Raw genomic sequence first — 23,016 nt, forward strand, 5'->3', positions numbered from 1 at the left:
CTTTACAGATGACGACTTTTTTCATGAGCTTCCAGAAACTTTTCCATCTGATCCTCCAGAGCCATTGCCCCACTTCCTCATTGAACCCGAAGAGGCTTACATTGTGAAGAACAAGCCTGTGAATCTGTACTGCAAAGCAAGCCCAGCCACACAGATCTATTTTAAGTGCAACAGCGAGTGGGTTCATCAGAAGGACCATGTGGTGGACGAGAGGGTAGATGAAACCTCTGGTGAGTTTGTGTTATGTTGTGAAGGGATAAGAATGAACACCATTAATATCGAGCCCAGTGTTGTAATCTAGCAGCTGTTTTGTATGGCAGCTGCTTTTCTTTACTCCTATTTCTCTTTACTTCAGCTGTGAATTCTATGTCCAGCGTTATAAAACGTTCCTGTCATAGCACAGGGGTGATGCCTGCATCCGGGTCAGCTAGTGGAACAGGACTGTAGAGCACCCTGACCAAATCTGAAACTAAAAAACCAGGAGAACCATGCAAAAATGAAATGAAATTCCTTTCTTCAGACAGGTCTACTCCCAGTTCACTTCCCCAGTGTCACAAATTTCACAGTGGTTCCACTGTGTTGTTGTCACAGACTGAGAACCATATTCTCCCCAAAGTGTCAAGGAGCAATTGGGTTGTTACTAGAACGATGTTTTCTTGGGGAGATATGAGAAAAAAAATGAGAAATTTAATCAGTTTTCAGCAAGAAGGAAGGAGAAAGCACACCTGGGCACACTTTAGAGCGCTATTGATCCAGAGCAAGCACCTGGCTGTTACTCATTGCACTTCTCTGCCTGCAGAGAGTAGAGCCTGTAAGAAGGAGAGCTACAGTATCTTAGTATCCTTCCTCAGTCAATACCAGAAATCCCACTGGCATAGAAGTAAAAGAGGATCCTCATAGGAAAAAAAAAACAAGGGGGGGGGGGGGGGGGGGGGGGATGGGTAAAGGTGGTTGTTTTAAAAACTTGAGTAATAAAGCAGTGTTTGGGAAGACTGGTAATCTGTAGAGTCTGGGACACATGCAGGAAGGAGAGAAGCAGGACTTACTGCTGTTTTGATGGCTCTGAGAAATAACTGGATACCAAGCGAGAAGGTACTTTTCATTTGGGAGTTACACCACCACTTGATCTAATTACTTAGAAAAATAACTCCACCAGATGTCTTGGAAGTCTCTTGTGAACCAAGTTTTATTTGTTTCAGCTCGTTTATTTGCACAGAGATCAAAAGCATAAGCTTTTCTTGGTACTTTCACTTGAAAAAAAGAAGGTTGGTGTAGGAAGAAAGGCTGTAGAAAAAAAGTCTGTATTAGACTTGTGGCCTGTGTATTCATTTGTAAAAATTGGCTTTTCTACATGTTGGCTTCAGGAGAAACAAAAAACAAAACAAAGCAAACAAACAAAAAATTCATGTTGCTTAATACATCTTCAGGGTTTTTCATTCCATGGGAGCCCAAGGGAATGAAGATGGGCAAACAGAAGGACAGTTATGATTGGGTTAATTTTTTAAGTTTCCATGAGCATCACCATTTAGAAATTTGAGTTTTTCACTACAGGTGAAATATTCATTTCTTTTTTCTCAAAAATCTCATTGTGGGAAAACTTGGTGATGCTATAAAGGAATCTCCATTCTACAAGTGTGAAAGGCAAATCTTTAAAAGAGAAACATCAAAATACTTCAGAGGACAAATATTTTGCATAATAACACCAGTTATATGCAGATGAGAACCATTATCGATTAGAGATTAATATCATCTACTGGAGTTCAGTGAGGGGAAGAGGGTATCAAAAGCTGTGCACATCAGATTATCAGCACAAGAGCCACAAACTTAGTTGCACTAATAGCTTGTTAAAATGAAACTGACATCAAAATCCAAATTTCTCAGTCAGCCTGGTTGTTGCCAGAATATTGGTTAATGCATGTCACAGCTGCAGTGTTTGTGCACCTTCTTGTAGGCAGATTTGGCATCCAGGGCTCATAGCACATGAGTGGTATTAAAATGGGTAAAGAATTTAATTAAGGCTGTGGTAAAACAGTATTTTCTTTAAAATAATGGAAGCTCCAGAAAATATATTCATTGCAGATTAAATTGCAGAAAAAAAATTGCAGGAGACAGCAACTGTGAGGGTTCATTCTGGCACCAGGAGAAGGAGATATCAGCTTGGCAGCTGCACCAGTCGGACTGGCAAAGCCTTTGGACTCTTATCACTTTTGAGATTATTTTGGTTTCTTTTGCTATTTTTGCCTAGCTAGTGCAGTTGTAACCTAGGGCACAGAAGTAATGACTGAGCTGCTCAGAGGGTGATGTAAGGATCCCTCTAGGTCCAAATGTACACCGCTGCTGCTGCTGCCTCCTGACTCGTGGTTACAGAGGCAAGAGAAACTGCCCACAAACCAGATTAGGTCTAGACTTCCCACAGGTAACCTGGGGCTCAAAGGGATCTCACTTACATGGTGTTTTTGCAGGGTCAGTCGTGTAACTGCAGCAACTGAGAACTGTGTGCCTTCTTCTTTCCTGGTATTTCACTCTTCCTAAGGTCTGTTCCGCCTGCTTATGAAAAGAGGACTGTGCTAAGGAGATATTCTGCTGCTGGGTTTGAACCAGGCTCTCAATTCTTTACATAGACAAGCAAAGCAAAGAAAAACAAGGCAAACAGACAATAAAATATGAGAGGAAAAGAGTAAAGGTCACTTGTGCTTTCCTTTCTAAAGGACGAGTAATCAGGTAGAAAGCGAACTAAAATACAGGTGTGATGCTAGCAGTACATCATCTTGGGATTGTAAATGATGCATGAAAGAGAGAAATAGGCTTTGATTTGCAAAAGATTATGTGTTCATGGACTTTGAGCCTGTGCCCAGGAATGAAATCTATGTAGAGATGATTAACTCTTCTTATAAGGCAAATTTGTTTCTGTCATTGAGAAGACCAAAGGAAACCGCACAGCAATAGCAATGGCACACAGGACAGAATTAGAATGCAGCCAATCTCTCATTGAAGAGAGCTATTAGATTGATATGTTGAATGCATTAAGAAGGTTAATTTTTAAGAGAGAAAAATACTCACATAATTTTTCTCTGTATTTTTTTTCTTTGAAAAAGAAAACAGAGAAGGTGAAAAGAGAGAAGGTGAAAGAGAGAAGGAACAAAATAAAAGTAATGGTTACATATACTTTGCACCGTGGGATATTTTTAAACAGTGGGTAAAGCATTGCTGTAAAGAACATGCATGGGGACTCTGTGGGAGTTGTTGCCTTCTGGTTGGAGAGGATGAGAACCGTAATAGTGACAGGGTGTTCTAGTACCGCTTTATTTGATTAAATTAGCCTGAAGAGAGAGACTTGTGAAATATTTTACACTGATCAAGTCTGAGAAACCTGAGGCTTTACACAGAAGATCATTACATTCTGTTATTAAATCCTCAGACTCACTGGAATTTTTCTTCTTTATGCAAAAAGCTAAACGTTTTCATAAAGAAGTCAAATGGCTGCTTTGGAAATGTCTGGTGCACATCTTTGACTCTTTATTTTCCTGTGCGTGTGAAATACAAGGCAGGGCATTGTCTTTTTTTATGCCTTTATGTCTCTGGAATATTTTCCCATTAATGTGGAAAAGAATAAGAACACTGGTTTTAAAAAAAACAAAGATGAGAGTTCTTTTGAGGGAACACATTTTATTTTATGGCTGACTGTCATAAAAGATAACAGCAACAAAAATAAAAGGAGCCCTGCAGAACTGATGCATTTGGGGGCAAGAAAATCCCATTGTTACAGGCCAGGAAGTTCAATAGCATCAATAATTGCTAGAGCAAGTCGTGCACATTTTCCAAATTACTGTACCCCTGAAAATGACTGTAGCAAAAGTTTTTTTTTTTACAGTGAGAATGGCAAAACGCTGAACCAGGTTGCTCAGAGGTGTGATGGGTTCCCCATCCCTGGAAACTTTCATGGGCAGGCTGGATGGGGCTCTGAGCAACCTGATCTGGTTGAAGATGTCCCTGCTTATTGCAGGGCATTTGGACTAGATGACCTTAAAGCTCCCTTCAAACTCATCCTATTCTGTGAATCTGTGATGTTATTTTGTGTGTATGCTTTTATGGAGAGCTATTTTCCAAGATCCACACACCAGTTCTGCAGTGGGGGGAGAATTGTGAATGTATAGGACATCACTGTCTTGCACCCCTTTCATTTGCCTGGAGGGATTAAATGCTGCTATATCAAACCCCACATCCCAGTGATGAATGTACAGGAGAAAAGCAGAAAAAAAATCTGGAGGGTTTTTTTTTGTTGTTCTTTTCTTTTCTTTTCTTTTCTTTTCTTTTCTTTTCTTTTCTTTTCTTTTCTTTTCTTTTCTTTTCTTTTCTTTCCAATTTGGATATACATTGTAATATTTTCTGCTTGACTACTGAGGTGAAATGGTCTATAAACCCCCACTTGCCCTCTGCAATGCCAGGGACACATTCTTCTCTCTCCTTCAAGCAAGGAGAAAACATTTGTGATTCTTTAAGTGCTAATTAAATAGACATATTGGGCAATTCACCCAGCATTATTATTTGCTTACACTGTCTGTCTTCTTTTGCTGGGATGCATAGGGAGAGGAGGTCTTGGGGAGTTTGCTGATGACCCTCTCCTTTTGTCTGGTTAAGAGAGTTTATCAAACTGCACTTGGAGCGGACAAATATGCATCTCTTTGCAGAGAGAAATCTGACTGCTTTTTTTTCAGTTTCTTTACATAGCCGCCACTGAGATTCTGATGCTTACCTCCCACCATTACCTTTCCCAATTAATAAAGTGGTTTTGGATGACTTGTAGATTCAATGAAAGGAAACCGAGCTTTTGACGTAGGGTCAGCATTGATCTGGCAAATAGGAGTTTGTTACCTTAAGCAATGGGCTTGGCAGCCTGTCGAGGGAGTAGATACTCAGCTAGCCAAGTCTTTAATAGATCACCCTCTCAACAGAAAGATCAAGGATTGACATCTGCCCTTTTGCCTTTAAAACAGCTCTTACAAGATCCTGCAGCCAAGACAGCAGTGGGAAAACCTTCACAGTCACTGTGAGCTTCTGGTACCATGTAGAGAGGCTGGAAAATCACTTCCAGCACAAAATGTTCTGTTACTCCATCTTCCTCTCTGTGTGTACATCTCATGAAAGCCATTTATTTTGGTGTTTCTTACACCACATATTAGAAGGCTACGTTGCTCTAATGGCAAAAGTCCTTGTTTAGGTTGGGACTCCTAATTATACAGCAAAGGACATTACACAGCCTCTCATTTTGAGAAGTTGCATTCATTTGTCTTAGTATTTTTTTTGAAAAGCAAAAGTCATTATTTCTTAGTATTACATGTCTTTGAATAACAGTGTTTAAGAACTTAATTTGGCAGCCCAAATACAAATTTCCAGTGCCCCCAGTCCCCAAGTAAGCAGAGCTCAGGGAGAGATGTGGAAGGATAATGTATTACTCATTTATTTTACCCCGAGATCTTCCTTTCCTTGCAGCTATTTTCTTTCTCTGCACATCTTTTTTACTTAATTTCTTTTTGCATCTTGACATGATGTAGCATCCTAATTCTCTGTATTATTTTTGAAGAATCCAAGAGATAAGGAAAAAGCTATTTTTCTCGGCAAATGTGGCCATTGTCCCTATTAACTTTACTTAACATATAGCAAGTGATACTGGATGCTGCAGTTAGACTTAGCCTGCAATATTTTGATTCTCTGGGGCAGAATACCTGGGGGTTATGTTAGTAAGGGTAGCCACACATCATAAATAAGGATGGCTTTCATTCCGCCATTGTCAGAAGTCATTTTATTTTCCGTTTATCATTTGATCAAATCCATTACAGGCATCAAGCACCCATATACAAAATAATTATTTCTCAGCAACATATTGCCAATTTTCAGCTCTGCTCCTTCAGTACTCTGCCCTAATCCAGCTTGTTTCAAGGGCATTTAAAAATGTATCTTGAGTATCTCTTCCCAAATGCTCCTATTAATAGTTTTGAGATGTGGGTTAGAATTGTTACTGTAATATTCTGTTTTCTTCCATCATTTGAAGTCTTCTCTCTCTCTGAAAGGTTGCTGCAAGTGAAACATGTATGGTCTAAAAGGCTGCAGGTGGTGCAGAAAGAAGCACATAACTGTGTCTCTCAAAAGAACTGGAACTCTCTGGGGAAATACAGGCTCTTTACTCCCATAAAAACATAGGAAGAAACCCATGGGTTTTTTCCTACTTGAAATTTAAGTTGTAGACATTTTTTGCTGTCACTTGGGCAATCTTCTTTCTGCCTGTCACTCCCTGTGACCTGATGGACAGCTCTCCTGAGGAAGATGGGTCCACTGCCCATCACTGCTGCAAGAGAAGTTCTCTCTTCTCGCAGGTTGCATCTTCAAAATCAGCTGCTGGGAGCATGGTTTCCTCTCAGCCAGATCAAGGGAATACCCAACAACAAAGCTGCTGCAGGTGATGTTTTCAAGCAGACAAAGCTTGCACTTTTATCTTGAGTAATTAGTATATTTGGATAGAAAAAATAGCTATTTTGGAAGCTTGCAAAGAAACGCACAGGCAAAGAATCACCATTTTTCTAGGGTATGCATTTAAAATAGTGGGGATTTTTGTTGAAGTGAATGGAGAAGTTGCTAAGGTCAGGACATACGTGAAGAAGGGAAATAAACTTTTGTAAACAGATTAAGACCATCAGACCAGATATTTGCTCCTGGAAGCAATTCTTACAGGCAATACCAAGATTCTCCCAAAGTCCAGAGAGATTCTCTTTTTGTTTAGAGGTCTGTAAAAGACTTGAGGGTTTTTGAGTTAACTGAGTGTAGGATTCACTTACAACACGTGCATTAACATATCAATAATTTCTTATTTAATCAAACTGTTATATGTAGGGGTTTTGTCCCTCTAAGCCTTTGTGGAAGGCTGCTCCAGCTCTTAGACCAAGTCATCTTTTTTTTGTGCTCATAGCCATTGAGACCAGCCTGTCCTTCTGCTACTGCTGTCCTTTCCAGCAGCTTTTTCCCTGTGAGTCTGTGCCCAGCCACCTTTGGCAGGCAGCAGCAGTGGACATCATGAACCCTCTGCCCTCTTGTTGCTAAGCTGGCTGGGGCAGGTTCCTCCAGACTTGCTCTATCCATCAGGGTACTCAGGCATGCTAACAGGGGGCCCAGAGGGAGCTACTCTTCCTGCAAGTTAATCCCTCTCACGCTCCTCCTCTGAGTAATGATGGGCCCATGGGAAGGGTCATTTGCCCCTTCCAGATTTTCTGTATATTCACCATGTATCTGTGCAAATCACTCAGTGTCTCTGTGATCTACCTCTGCAAAGTGCTTTGGCACCAAAAGATAAAAGCTTTAGGATATTTATTCATTTCTTATTGCAGCATTAACTTCCTATCTGCAGCTGTTTGCCTAATTGTCCTGGAGGTTTCCTGTGGGCTTCTAGAAAAACAAATCTGAGACAGGAAATAAAGTTATTTAAAATAATTAGAGGAGGAATATGGATGCCTAGTGCATTCATCTCAAGCATTTGAGGACACCCACCCTGAGTATTTCTGGCTTACATCTTTTCTCCTCCAAGTTTTTCCTTCATTAAACCCTTTGTTACACACTCATAATCCCATTAATTCCCCAAAGGACATCTTCAGTCCACCCACCACAGCTTCAGACTAGCCACAACTTTGCACAGCAATGCTTCCTATTTCCATCCATGTGCCCCAGCTCCTTTTTGAGCCTTTGTGTGGGATCTGGAGCCCCTGTGCCGAGGGTGGTCTGATGCCTGAAAGGCTCACAAATGAGTTCTTGCTTTGGAAGTGAGTCCCAAAGCTCAGTCTCCATCCTGCACCCACAGCCTAAATGGAAAACAGCTGTTTCGTGGATACAGTGATGGCAGAAAAGAAGAGCACGGTGGAAAAGAGGAGCAGAGCCAAAGTCTTGTATCCTGTCAACAAAAGTGCTGCCATCAGTAGCACCTTGACAGGAACACTGGAATCCTGTAAGTGTAATTTTTTCAGTTAATTAAATATGAGAATGAGTAGGACTAGTAGACCTGTAGTTTCTTTGCAAAAATACCTGGAAATACTCAGGGAAATGGAAGGTCAAAATTATACCTTACTTTTTCTTCAAACAAGTCTGTTGCAGACAGATGATCTGATTGTAGTCAAACACTCTTTAGAGACATTGGGGTCGTAATGACTGTGCTAAACGTTTAAGTGTTTCCCAGACTCCCTTGATGTCTATCTAAGCTTGTGTCTCAGTTACCTGAGTGGCATTTTCTATGTTTTCCTCTATTAGCTCATTAAGGTAGAGAAATCATCGGCTGAAGAATTCCTATTCCTTGAAACTACGTTGGAGAAATCTTTTTTTTTTTTTTTTTTTTTTTTTTTTTTAAGAAAGAAAGAAAGAAAATAAAAGCATTTGTATGGAGCAAAGCTTTGCACATAGATCAGTTTTAGGGAGGGTTTTTTTTGCTATGCAGGTAGGGTGCCAAATCATCGCTAGCGTTGAAGGGAAAGAGAGGTGCCTGTCACACGCAGCTCTGACCCGTACAGGATCTAATTTTGTGCTGCCTTTAGAGGTTCACTGCCTGTATTCATTTTGTCATTCCCATGCATTCCCGATTTGTACAGAAATGAGCAGCATGATGCGGTAAGTACCAGCAGAGCTGCCATTCACCTGCAAGGTTACGTACTGCTCTTTCTCCTCAGGTTTTGTTGGAATGCCTTTTACAGTTCCTCATAACTTCTCATCCCCTTCATACTTTGATTGTAACTGTAGAAAGTGAGTCTTTTGTCAGACTCTTCAGTGTCTTCTATTCCCTGAATACAAATCTTTAGGCTCTTGCAGCCTCTTCTATTTTTTGCCCCAAGGTTTTGATTCAGAGTGGATCTTGGTTGGTTGATTGCAGTTTTTTGGGTTCCCAGGGGCTTGTATAATAATGTTTTTGTAATGAGTGCTGATGCTGCACCTGGGTTGGTTGCTGCATCCTCCTCTGAAGAGGACTAAGGACTGCCAGCCCTGAGGAACAGCAGTGCCAAGAAGAAGATCAGGTTTTCTTTGGGGGTTAGGTTTAGTGCTTTTGATTTGCAACTAAGGTGGAAACCAGTATTGGAATTCAGAGTGGTGGGTACCTAGAAGAAAAAGAGTAAAAGGAGGCATCTAGACTGACAGGAATACTTTAATGGCATTTACTTACATAATTTAAAAGATCTTTTTCTCATGTCAAAGTCACAGGGATCTTCAGAGAAACTTGCTTGCACCCCTGGTGCCTCCCTCTAGCTGACGAGTGTCATGAACTGCGCTGTACCCAGAAACACGTCCACACAAAGGACTTCTGTGACCACCAGGCTGCCTTTTTGCACGCCTTCCTGCCATGATTCCTTTGTTCACTACAAACTAAGAAAAACCTCCTGGTGTTCAGGAGCTGGTGTTTTGACTGCTGCCCTGGCACAACCCTGAAAACGTGCTGGGTGGGGGAGCAGACAGTAAATTCCCAGAGCTTCATCTCTGTCTGGAGAAAGTCACTTCACTTGACAGCACAGTGGACAAAGCTGCTTTGAAAGCAGCTGCTAGCCTTTTTCTTCTTTTCTTTTTAGGTTTTTTTTGTTGTTGTTGTTGGTTTTTTTTCAAGATACCTGGGTCAGCTGTGAAATGCCATCCCCAGCATGCAGAACAATGGCAAAAGATGATGGGGGTCTTAAACTTCTCCCCCAGCCTGCCGCTCCTGCGCATTGCAGACTGAAAAAAATAGGAAAACAAGTGCTGAGGAGGCTCCCGAGTGACCCCTTGTGTCACATTGAGACTGTCCTTGTTCACACAATAGCTGCACCAGCCACTGAACTGTGTCATTGCATCAAGTTCACAGAAATAAGGCATTTTCATGTTGTCTCTGCTTCTCAAAACCATGCAGGGTGGATGTGGTACATATGTACATGTGCGGGTACATATTACATATCTGTAACCTGTCTACATAAGTCAGTAAAATAAGCAACTTGATGTATATTCTTTATATATAAATTTACACACAAACCCATTTATTGTTCATTTCCCACCCCCCTTCCTTGCAAAGGGAATGTAAACACGCTGTTCAAGATTCAGATGCTCTTGGTTGCCTTTTCCAGATGTTTGAAGTTCAATAGATTTCTTTTTTTGGTTTGTTTTTTCATAATTTCCTCTGCTTCTTGTGAAGTGCTAAACAACCATTTTTTTTTTCTTTTTGCCTGCATATTGAGATTCATCTGTAGGCTCTAAACTGCCTCAAAAGTGTTTCAATTTTGCATGAGCACTAACCTGGGGACTGGGAAGCATTACCCACTGCTGAAGGCCCAGATCATTAAAAAGAGCATGTAAATCCTCTGAACCAGAAATAAGAAGTGCACAGATCTTCTTTGTGAAGTCTCAACTGCTGCTTTAAGTAAAACATGGACTGTTGGCATGTTTGTTTTTTTTTTTCCTGGCCCTTGAAAAAAACTAAACCAACATCTTTTCTCAGTTACATGTTCTTCAATCAAAGGAAGGGATGATTGGGCTATGACCCAAGAGCTGGAGCTGCTAAGAGCTCATACTCCTGATTTTTCCCTGTGGGTGACCTGTCTTCTTTCCACTCCTTGCAAGTAGCACCAGCCAGGCAAGGAATTGTTTGGGGATTGCCACCCGGGGTTTCTTGGTAGTGTCAGGATGGCTTTTGGGTTAAGATGCTTCGAGTCACATCTGTTTCTGCTCCGAGACTTCAGCCTCTGTGAGTTCAGAAATGATGATGTCCATTGTTAAATGTAAATATGTATTTATAGGGATCCCCTATTTATAGGATCCCCTGCATCTTATGCAACTTGGTCCTTCAGTTGTTAATGGGAAAAGAACAAAACTGACTTGTTTTCACTGAAAGAAAGCAAAACCCAAACAGAATTAATGTTCTTTAATTCCAGTTCGAAGTAAAATCCCTCTGAAGACAGTCCTTTGTAATTTTTGTGTAAGTCAGTCAGTTAAAAAATATTAGAGGAGCTGAGATTTTAGCTTAACTCAATGCCATTAGGTGGTAATTAGATAACATAGGTAGGTGATGCAAACCAGTGCAAACTTGACATGGGTTTTGAAGCAGTCTTGACTTTATTAAGCTGTTGCCTTCACCTGTGATTTGAGTTCAGAATGTATCTGTTTCCCAAAGAGAAAGTTACGAAGAGACCAAAAATAGCTGGAAGCCTTTAATTTAAATATTTAAGTTAATATTTGTGGAAATTTTTTTTGTGGTCTTCACACAGTTATTTCATATTGCCAGCCAGTCTCAATTTACGTAAAAGCAGTATATTGAGACAAAACCGGGTGTAGGCAGTCACAGTGTGAAGGATTACTGGGTGTAAAAGCTGTTTACTCTTTTAAACTATCTCTGGATATCTATCTGTCTATCTGTCTGTTGTTAAGATTACAGGTACTCTATATAGAAAATAAGCTATAGGCAAAGTGTGCCATTCTGCAATCATCTCAGTCCCATTATGGTGCACAGAATGCATTTTTCTCAGCAAGAACTTTAATATTTGAAGCTGTTCTTCTTGTGCATAGCCTATTTATTCATTTTATACATCAAATTCTATAGCTTAAGCACTCTGATATATTCGAGTGGAATAACTCTCTGACTTTGAGATATCCATCTCTGCAAGAGGGTAAATAAATTTATATTCCTGCATAGCACTGATGTTTGGTTTTTTTTCACCTTTGTAAAAAATTTACTTCACCAAGTAAAGCAAACAGACACAGGTTGTTTATAGCACCTGTGATGAGCAATTAAATAAATCGGACAGGTCATTCCAGACTATCCCTAAGTAAAAAAAGATCATAATTCTTGGCTCTGGTCACTTATATTTTGCCATTAAAGGTAAAAGGACAAAGGACTGCATAAAAAGAAATCAATCTTCCCTTTTATTAAATGTGTTTACATACCACTTTGACTTATGGTCTTGGCCACTTTCATGAGGCAAAAACTATGCTACTGCTTTAAGTGGGTTTTTTGGTGAGGCTTCGTTTGAAATCTTAAGAGGAATGAGGAATATGAGGAGTATAACCTGATTCTGTAGCAGCATGTGTTTCATGGGTGTGCAGAGGAACCCCCCTACTGCAGAGCTGTTTTGCTCCCCAAAGCCCCTTTTATATCAATCAGAAACACTGTCCCTGCCCTCTGTGTCACCACCAAGCAGTGGGAAGGGAGATTTGGGGCCCCATTCACTCTGGGGAGAGAACCAACAAAATACCAGGTTTGTGAGAATGGTCTGAGAACTGACTTTCCAAAACTGAATGTGCAGAGGGTTGCAAGTTACCTTTGTGAAAATGGGCTGTATTTCCATACTTATTGGCGGTGTCTGTGATATACCTGCCATCTATATGCAGGTATTACTGCAATGTCTTTTTCCAGACCAGTAGGTCATAAAGTTCCATCTCCTTGAGAAATGTGTTCTTTGGCGTATGTGATTACTAATTAATGAAATGCCTTTTGGGCAAATGAAAGCACAGAAGCACAGAAACTGTTTGAACTACTTAAGGAGAAAATAAACAAAGTATCCATGCAGTTTCTTAGAGTTTGTAAGTGCAGTTTAGTCTTGCGACTAAATAGTTCTTGTTTACTGTTCTGCCAGAGGGTTCAAGTACATACCAATGTAGCACTTTCACCAAAATTGCTCTATCAAAGTCCTGAGGAGTATTTTCACAGGTCTTGGGTATTAATATCAAATGGCAAACAGTTATGACAGCCAAAATATATCAAAACAGTTTCTTGGAAGAATCATGCCCAGTGAGGTGCAGATATTAACTCTGTGACCTAGACTGACTCCAGGCTGAATAATTGCATTTGATTAATTGATAATAATTTTCTGTTTTCTGATGTTTATGGTGATCATTTATTGTCTTGTTCAGTCTTATATGGTTATAGAACCTTGAGACATTTTTGTTTCCCTAGAAAGAAATGCTGAGTCTAATCAACAAATCTGTTTCTTTTAAAATCTTTGGGAAATTTGCCTGTTGTTTCAGTGGATGCAATATGGAACCCATGAGTTATAACTGCACTTATCAATAATCTGACATAATATCTACAATTGCATTACATTTGCATACATTAAAAAACATAATATTTGTGCCTCTGAAGAGCAGATAATCTCAGAGTTTGTATAGCCAGCTAAGTTAGGCACTCGGGGATTGTGTGTATGAAGTGTGTCTTGCTTGATTGTGTTTCTAGGATACAGATATAATAAAAGACCATGCATATAAGGCATGATTCCCCCTTCACACTTCCTTTTGCTCCATGAGGGGTAGTAACTTGGATTTTGATATACACCATGAGCTAATGCCTCTCCCTATGCTTATTAGCAGTAGGCAGACTGAGAAAGGTTTCTTCCATCCTCTGCCTTTCTCTGCCCATTAATCCCTCATAACATGCAAATACCGAAAGAAGTAAAGTTCTGGTTCCTCCCTACCTCTTTTCAGAGCCCGAGTTGTATTAGTCCCAGAAATACATTTATTTTATTGAAATGAATGATTGAATAAGCTGTGCTAGTAAGGAGGAAAAAATTGTGACTTATAGACAACTTCTTAACTCACTGGACTGGGACATAATTGCAGACCAGTTATGACAAGTGTCATGAGTCTTCTGTGTCGCTATCCTCCATCCTGAACTGGACAGAAAACTGCTAGGGCAAAAGAACATCTTAGACTGATTGTGGTGCTTTAGGTCCTGCTGCTGACTGAGCCCCACACAGCCACTCACTCATACCCCTGGTGGGATGGGGCTGAGCGGGTAAAGGTGAGGGGAAAAGTTTATGGGTTGAGATAAAGGCAGTTTAATAGGTAAACCAGAAACCACACAAGCAAAAAAAAAAAAAAAAAAAAAAAAAAAAATTTATTCAACGCTTGGTAGGCAGGCAGGAGTTCCCAGGAAGGCATGGCTCCATCCCAGATGACTTGGCAGGAAAAATGCCTCCACTCCGAACATCTTCCTTATTCTTCTCTCAGCTTTGTATGCTGAGCATGTCATCACATGGTCGGGGGTATCCCTTTGGTCAGCTCTTTGTGGATTTATAGAAGGAACCTGTCAAGCATTCTAGCTGCCCACATTGCTGTTCTTTCCCTTCAGCTCTCTTTGTTATTGCGTTGCTCAAATTAGGAAGATCCTGACTTCTTGTGGGTTGTTCCACCATCTAAGTGATTATTATGTAATTCTGGAAATATGCAGCTTACTCAAGTGTTCAAAAGACCCCCACATTTATGCTGTGTTTCTTCACCTGCTATATGGTTTACCTGTATGAAGAACTAGACTGAAAAATTCAATATATTTCTAAAGAAGAAGGTAAGGTAGAGGATTTACTCTTGATGAAAAGATGACGTTTTGTTACTTAGCACAGTGACAAAGTAGAATTGGCCAGTACCAGGTAGGATATATGATGCATAAATTATTGCTAATCTCTTAGTTTGTCTTGTCCTAAGTATATTTGGGCAAAATACAGGGGCTCATTTTATAAAGAGACTTCGAATTTTGCTCTCAGAGATTGTGCACTTGCCCATAATCAAGCAATTTGATTAACAGTTGCCTGAATAAGAGGTGCAGCACATCACATTGTCTGGAAATATTGAGACATGGGTTTTTCAGCATTTCTCTCATTTTTCCATTTTTTTTTTCTTTTCCATTCTAGCTAATGTTCTTTGGTGTAGAAGCAGAAGCAGTTCCAACAGAGATAAGATGAAGTTCTCTGTTTGAAGTAATCATGCAGGGATTTTTCTGCACTTGGTGCCCACGTGAGGCAGATAAGCAATACACTCCTGAATGAAAGCACACAGAGGGTGCCAGCTCCTCTGTGAAATCTGATGTACAGCAGTGTGTCAGCTGGTAACAAGGCAGTTGCTATCTGAGATATCTCAGCAAACTGCAGTTCTTGCAATATGGCCTAGTCTGTTTGGGGTGATGTTGGAGGAATCTGTTGCTAGCAGAAGGAGTAAGATTGCAAGTTGGTACAACAAGGAAAACATGTCTCCTTGTGCTTGCCCCGGGGCCTGAGGGTGGGTGCGTTTCAGCTGGTGAGGGTTTTCTCCTGAATCGGGGTGGCTGTTTGTGCAATAATGTGCCACAGTGCTGGGAAGCAGTGGTGGAACAGAGTGCCTGAGTTCTGGCCATGGACTCTTATATCCTATATGGTCTTGTGGTACTACCAACTGGTTTGGAACATTTTGAACTCTAGGAAAAATAGATTACCTTAGGGATCAAGACACAATGGTGTTTTTTTTCTTGTGAGCAGAAAGAGGTAGTATTTATTTGCTATGGAAAGAAGATGTGCATCTCTTTGGTCATGTCACAACTGTTGATATTACTTAAAGACCAAATTACTTTGAATAACCTGAAACCTGTCAGTACTTCACAGCTGTCCCAGAAGACTTAACCAGAAGTAGCTTGTTATTTTGAATTAGAAAGCATCTCAGGAAGTCAGAGATGAAAAGCTCTGCTGGTGCACTTAAAGCGAGCAGCTGTTTGTCGTACAGTTTTGTATCATCCACAGACAATCAGAAAATGGCATTTGTGTCCTGAATGTTAAGGCTATTTCATAATCATTATTAACTAGTACAGTCATTATGAGCAGGCTTGTTTTGGCCCTTGGGTAACAAAGTTCACTGCTCCATCAAGCTCTGTCATAATCAGCCTTATTATAAAAACATAATATTGTAACCTTCAAAAGCTCCCTGGGCTAGTGCAGTAAAAACTGTGGGAATGAATTGAAGTAATCTTTAGGATAACAGCAGTTGCACTGTGAAAATATATCAATTTTTATAGATGTAATGTACATGCTCCCTCCCCACCCTCTTCATGATCTTCTCACTAGGACAAAAGCTATCCCTCAGACCCCTCTTGGAGCCAAATTAGCTCATCAAAGCAGAATAAGTCTATAACACAGTATTCACTGCATATCAAATGCCCATGTACTGCTTTGATTTCCATTCGTTAGAGTGCTGTTGCCATATTTTGAGTATTTCATTTCAAGGAGAAGAGGTATTAAGTGTTTCCCCCCAAAGAAGCTGATTATTCAATGGCTAAAGATGTCAAGGATAATGAAATAAAAAGGGAGCTCGGCTGTGATAGTCTCTAGCAGGAAAATGGATCGCATTAGAAGGCATTCCCACCAGAGAAGTCTGTGGTGTTACATGCCTTAATTCCTTTCTTCTGCTAGGTTGTCGCCCAAGTTTGGGATGCAGGCAGCACGCAGCTGCAGTGACAGTGCACAACTGTGTGCAAACAGTAATTAATCGTTGGCTCCCTGAATGGAGCCTCTGTGAGGCTGGAGGCAATTCAAAGGGCTGGCCCGGTTTCCAGCGCTTGAGGAACATGCCACGCTGTACAATTGGGAACATTCACATTATGAATATCCCCTTGTAAACTGTGTGGCAGGAGGCTAAGGATTAGCTGGCCTCCACAGGCTCAAGTCTGTGCTCAGCAGAGGGACCTGCCCTTTGGTGTTCGGTGATGGGGACACACCGTGCATGCTCTGATCCAAGGATAATTCAGTCCAGTTTCCTGGAAGTTCTGGAAAGAAAAAGAAAATCAATCTCACTCACGTACAAAAGATTTGTGTGTGAATTTATATATTCAAGGCTGTTTGCAAGAGTGCATTTCTCAAATGGCAATGGTGTTCTCTACCGGCAGACGTGCATTAGAAATTTGTCAATATTTGGGCATCATCAGCAAAAACCAAATATGCTGAGAAAAGGCACAAACAGTTTCTCCCACCCCCACCCAGTAATGAAGAGCCTTTTGACTAGGGAGTGCATTTCGAAGCAGAGAAGGGGGTTGTGTCAGTGTGAAACACAGTGGTTGTCATTAGAGCATCTACACATTTTGCCAGCGATCCTCACAGTGGTGTCTGAGACACCGCAGAATTTCTTTGCGCTTAGAAGAATCCAAACAGCTTCCCCTGAGAGAGCACTGTGTGGGAAGTGTGGGCTGATCTAGGTCTGCTTGGAAGGATGGCAAGTGGGTCACTGTCCTCATGGGTGCAGCTGTGGGCTGGGGGGAGAGAGGGTTGTGCTGAGGTGGGTTATAGAGGGCAGGGCCAGAGAGACTGTCAGGCACTGAATTGTGTTTCACTGTGTTATGAAATCCCTTAAAAAGTATCCCAGTTATCTGCAGCATATATGACAGTAGCAGTGCCCGTCTTGCAGCTTGCAGTAACCATACTGCAGCAAATGTGCTTATCATTACAAAGTATCAGGATGTTTTCTGCAGTCCTAAAATCCATTTTTCTGGGCAGCTCAGTGTCACAGTGAAGAGGACTGCTCCCTGTGCTCTGTCTGTCTAGCAAAAAGAGATTAAGTACAAAAGGGCTAAGGAATTCAATCACATAAATCGAATGATTACGTGGTTTTATGATATGTCAAAATAAAACTGGTCTGCAATGTCCCTTGATGTAAATTGCCCTAGAGATGTGGTACAAGCTATATTAGCTGAGGTGCCGTTCCTCCAATTTGTCTAAAATACATGCTGTATGTGATAAAAGTCAAAATCTCAGCAATTAGTTTTTCAGTCACCTACATCTCTCATTATGCAGATAAAGTGGGAGTTTCTTTCCCTTCCCATCCTTACGACAGTCTGTGTTGCTGAGTAGATATTTGTAGAGAGCTGTAAGGTCTCCCAGCAACTTTGCAAGCAGATTTCTTGCAACTGCACTCATTTTCTGTCCATCAGTAAGCCCAGCACTGACCAGTGTTCCTTGCACCCTGGCAGGTCTGATTGTCCGGGAGGTCAGCATCGAGATTTCCCGGCAGCAAGTGGAGGAGCTCTTCGGGCCGGAGGATTACTGGTGCCAGTGCGTTGCCTGGAGCTCCGCAGGCACCACCAAGAGCCGGAAAGCCTACGTCCGCATTGCATGTGAGTGCTTGGGTGTGCAGCTTGGGCTGGTGGTGTTTGGGGGAGGAGAACTGCAATCTCTGCCATTTCAGGGAGATGTTTAGTTTGCAACAACTTAGCTTCTGTATTTTATGCATATGGAAACTGAGGCCCTCAGAAATAGTCGCGAGAGTTTCAGTTTATTCTCAAGAGCTAAACCTCATTCTCCTACGTGTGGCATCAAAACCAGTATTTATTGAGTACAGCAGTTTTATGTCCCAATAAATTGCCTGAAGCTAATGAGTAGGAACCTTAATAAGGCGAGCTATGGAAAGAGGTGATAGCTGTTCTTTTCACAGAACCACAGAGTGGCTGAGTCTGGGAAATACCTTTGGCGGTCATCCAAGCCAACTCTTGGCTCAGGCAGGGCCAAATAAAGACAATTACCCTGACCATCTCCAAATTCCTTTTGAATATCTCCAACATGACCATCTCCAAATTCCTTTTGAATATCTCCAACAAAGGAGATCCTGCCACCTCTCTAGGCAACCTATGCCACTGCTCGCACAATGAGAAAGCATTGCCTGATGTTCAGAGTGAACTTTCTGTGTTTCATCTTCTTTACACTGCCCCTGGTCCCATCTTTGGGTTCCACGGAAATGAGCCTGGCCGTGTCTTTGTTGCACTCTCCCATCTTATGTTTATACACGTGGATGGGATTCCACTGAGCCTTCTTCTCTCCAGGATGGGCAGTTCCAGGTCTCTTGGCTTTTTCTTGTAGAAGAGATGCTGCTGTCATCTTTGTGGCCTTTTGTTGGACTGCCTCCAGTATGTTCATGTCTCTTGTACTTGGGAGCCCAGAACTGATCTCAGCACTCCAGATGGGACCTCACAAGGACTGAATTGAGGGATAGGATCACATTTTCTCTAACACAGCCCAGGACATCATTAGCCTTATTTGCCAACACTTGCTATATTTCTGGCTTATTGTCAGCGTGGTGTCCACCAGAACACCCAGGCTCTTTTCTGTAGAGCTGAAAATATATATCACCACAATAAGATAATAGAGCTGCTGTTCCTTAGCAAAGAAAAAAGTGTGTGTTTAACATATCATGTGATCAGATTGGTAATATGAGTTTGAAAGTGGTCATCTCAACCCTGATATTTCATCATTGTTATTCATGGCTACTAGCCTCAGCATTTATTTGGAACCATTCCCAGCTTAGACCCCAAGAACACAGGGCAACCAGTTCCCTGAAAACAGATCTTCATTTGACTGTACAAATATTTAATGTTCATTAATTTTCAAAGAGGTGCTTTTCTTTGTAATAGAGTAGTCACACAGGGGACTCCTATTTCTCTTTCACATGATGAAATACTGTTCTGTATAATAGGAACAAAATATATCATCTAGAATTGCCTTTCTTCCACCGCTTTCACCTCAGCAAAAACACGTTTTGTGAGAAAAGGTCATTGGAAGCTGGATTTGCAGCATACTTTTATTTCCTGCACTGTGCCTAACAATTTATAATGGGATAAGAGAATTCTTCCAGCCATATAAACCTTTTCACAGACACATTAGAGGAAGGACTTTCTGTCATTATAACTCCCCATTAAGGGCTTGATTCTCCTTCTGTTCTTGAAGAACTACTTCTTGGTTAAATCCTCAAAGAGAAGGTACCTTCTGTGTAAATATCCAGATACAAATCTCAGAGGTGCTATTTAAATACTCATTTTTGAATGCTTTTAGTCCAAGTAAAATAGGAAATAGGGACCTGTACTTCTAAGTATAGGCCGGCCCTCAGAGAATTTCCCTTGGGCTAAGGGGAATTTAAATTATTGTACAAGACAGTCTTCCTGCAAAATCAGAAATGCCATTACATGTGTGCATATTGCTTTCCCGTCGCAGGAAGCTTTTCAAAACTTTGAGGATTTTCCTTTCTTGTACTAAAACAAAAGAGAGTGATTTCAATTCTTTTTTTCTTCCAAGCAGTGAGCACTTCAGAGAGGCTTAGCAATGTTTGAACAGGTTTTTTAGATTGTGACTCTGCAGTTAACTCATTCCATAGATTCTTATGTCCTGCCAGGTAGCCCTTCACAAATGACCATTAAATTAACGCACTTTGGAAGTATTTTATATACACTTAAGTGTATTTTACTTGATAGCTAAGTAACTTTTGTGTCCTGGCATACCTGTGCACCTGATTTCTATATAACACATAATCATTATGTGTCAATGAAAGTAATTTTATATCAACTGGCATTTTTTCCTAGGTGTTCATAATACAGTTTGTTTATTTTTCTTACTATATTTTGGAAATAAGGGAACAATCAGTTCAGTGATTTTTCCAGAGTCTCGGTGGCTTTTTTATTTTCCCCAGAAAAGTCTAATTAAATAAACATCAGGGAGTTTTAGAGGCTTGTAACTCAAATGTGGCTTTGTATTTTACTGAAGTTTTTTTAACCTCATATCCCTGAATTTGGGCTTCTTGGACAGCTGTGACGCAGGCAAGTCAATTAGACTCCTTGGGATTAAGGGTTGAAGTATGATTCCTTCAATCTCCAGATTTTAAACCAGCAGCAAAAGCACATTCTTTGCAAAACTGTCCATGCACAGATTTCTATAAATTTGTCAGGTAACTCCAACCTACTTTTTTGGGAACTCAGGAAGATGATGTGGGGAATATGCCTTACTTTCTGATGTCATTTGTTCTGTGAGACCACTGTTTTAAACTCAGTCACTCCAACACTCATCTGTATTCACAACTTTGACTTCTTTAAAACTGAATCTGCGCTGGCAATACAGTAGTTGAGTCATAATAAACTCTCAACACAGCTGGTTAAGTATTCTGATGGTTACACAGTGTACCATGAGGCTGGAATACAATGTAGATTCTATGCATTAATCCAGGAAATCAAGGATGTCCAAATCTTAAGAGGGACAGGAGTGTCCATCTCTCCACATCAGTCTGTAGCTGTAGCCGCTTATTTGTCACCACTGCAGCCTTTGCTTTTAATTGGCACAAGAATGAGCACTGACACCTTTAGGAGAGGTGAGGGGCCAATGAAGCATGTAAGCTGCTTAAGTGGAATTATTTATCTTAATACCCAAACCTGGTGATTTTATCTTGACGGATACAGCCATATCTAGCACATTAGGAAAAGCTTTTCTCCTCTTTCCCTCTCTCTCTGCCCCCCATCTCTCTCTCCCTCTTTCTCCCTCTCCCTGTTCATTTCCTTCTCCTTCTCTCCTTATCTTCTTTCTGTCTTTTCTCCCTTATGCCCTTAGGTCTTATTCTGGAATTATTGTGTCCTCTCAAGGGCTGGAGCTGCACTCCATTAAAACAAACAAACAGAAAAATAGCACCCAGCATCACTGTTCACTGAGCGTGTAATAGAATTAACTGAAAAGTAATTTGAAAGTGTGAAAAATGTGCGTCCTGGAAAAGCAGCTAGTGTTTGTTTAATACAGGGTCAGGCATGTGTCAGAAAGTACATAACAACCTGGTCAATGAAAGTTCTCTCTGAAAATCAATTGCAACATTGCTTTGGCCAAGAGCTTCACTTATTCAGGAAAGGAGTGATCTATAAATATGGACTAAAGATGCTGCTGGTTTTCAAAGGATGCCCATGCTGGCAGTATAGACAGGAAAAGAGTCTGAGTTTAATGACAACATTCCAGCTTCCCTAAGTGTTCGGGGCATTTAATAGCAAATCACTGTTGTGCTCCTGGACCATGAGTATGCTGGGAAATCACTCCCTTCTGTGCAAGCTGTTTCTGCAAAGGCGTGTTTTTCCTGTTTCATGGAATTCATCCTGGGGCATTGGTCTCCCCATGAGAGCAGAGCTGAGGATTTCATCCTCTTAAACCAGCAGATTTGTTGAGATTAATTTTCACCTTGCCATTTTAGATATATCAGAAGCCAGCGAAGTAGTGACACCTAACGTATGTATCTTGGTGGGGCTGGAAAGATAGAATAAATTTTCTGAGATATTTGCCTAGGAAAGCGCTAAAACACATTTCCTATTTACTCTCACATTTCTGATTTATTTTAGGCAAATCCTATGAGGACCCTTGGAAGTCATGTTTTGATACAGTTTTCCTGCTCAAATAAAAAAAAATTGCTGTTGTGGAGGGAGAAAAAAAGGAGGATTTACCTTTGGCTGTGAAAAATGTAACCGAATATAAAGTTTTAATGTGAATTTTCTGTAACAGAGCTGATGTCATTGAGCAGATAAAACCTAACAGGGCAAAATTCCTGTTAAAACAATGAATGAGATCTGAGCCTGTGTAACCAAAAGTAGAGTAAAACCCACTGGAGCATACATCTGATAAAGACTAAACAATAGCTGCAGGACTTGACCTAATTTTTAGATCAGATAATAAAGGGGTGGCTAAGACAAATTGCTTTGAGCCCCTGTGCATAGAGCTACCTCACTTTTCATTTGCACCACTTTGGTGTGTTGCTGTACCTTCACTGACTGCATGATATTAACCCATGCTCTCCTTGAAAAAATATAGTAAAGATTCAAGCCCTAAACCTGCTCCCAGGTTTTGGATTTGTTGAACACCTATGAGAAAATAGAAGCTGTTTCTGTAATTTCTACTACCTGATCTTTTTTGATGTAATGGATGTGAATAGTTTTTTTTCTTTTCCTTTATTCATTATCTTAAAATCAGAATTTAAAAAAACAAGAAAAAGGATTTTAAAAAGCCCTGATATAGTAAGGAACTGTGCTTGTTAATCTTTTTTATAATTTTATACTAGTTTCCCATGTACTTATCTGAAAGCTTTTATTCTCCCAGACATTTTTTTTTTCAAAGGCATGCAGTTAATATATGCATGTCAGATTCTGTATACTGATAAGATAAATGGAGTACAGAAAAATAGATTGGTTCATCTGATGTTTTATCCACGCTTACAAAGGGGTTGTAGTTATGCAAAAAAGCAGATATGAGAATCACATATTCTTTACTGATACTTGTTTATCTCACCTTTTAGTGCTGGGGCCCGTGCTCCATGGCACAGGGCTGCTGTGCCTTTCTTCCCTCTCTTCACATACCTGATCCAACCAGAGCTGTGAGGACACGCTCTGCAGCCACTAAAGCATTAGAGCCCTTTGCCGTAGGAGCAAAGTTGGGTGGATGTTGAGATAAGCAGAGGGAGCTAGGAAGGTCA

At 40.7% G+C, this 23,016-nt stretch overlaps 1 protein-coding gene across 2 annotated transcripts in view; it reads left to right on the plus strand.

The window, feature by feature from the left end:
* Window positions 1-23,016, plus strand: part of UNC5C (unc-5 netrin receptor C) — a 248,473-nt gene that overhangs the window by 157,307 nt on the left and 68,150 nt on the right. For both annotated transcript variants that reach the window (XM_040065350.2, XM_040065349.2), the window contains exons 2-3: window positions 9-230; window positions 17,735-17,878. In XM_040065350.2, coding sequence (XP_039921284.1) covers window positions 9-230; window positions 17,735-17,878 — 366 coding nt within the window. The remainder of the gene's footprint in view (window positions 1-8; window positions 231-17,734; window positions 17,879-23,016) is intronic.

This window comes from Hirundo rustica, chromosome 5, assembly GCF_015227805.2.
Source record: "Hirundo rustica isolate bHirRus1 chromosome 5, bHirRus1.pri.v3, whole genome shotgun sequence".
Classification (NCBI taxonomy): domain Eukaryota; kingdom Metazoa; phylum Chordata; class Aves; order Passeriformes; family Hirundinidae; genus Hirundo; species Hirundo rustica.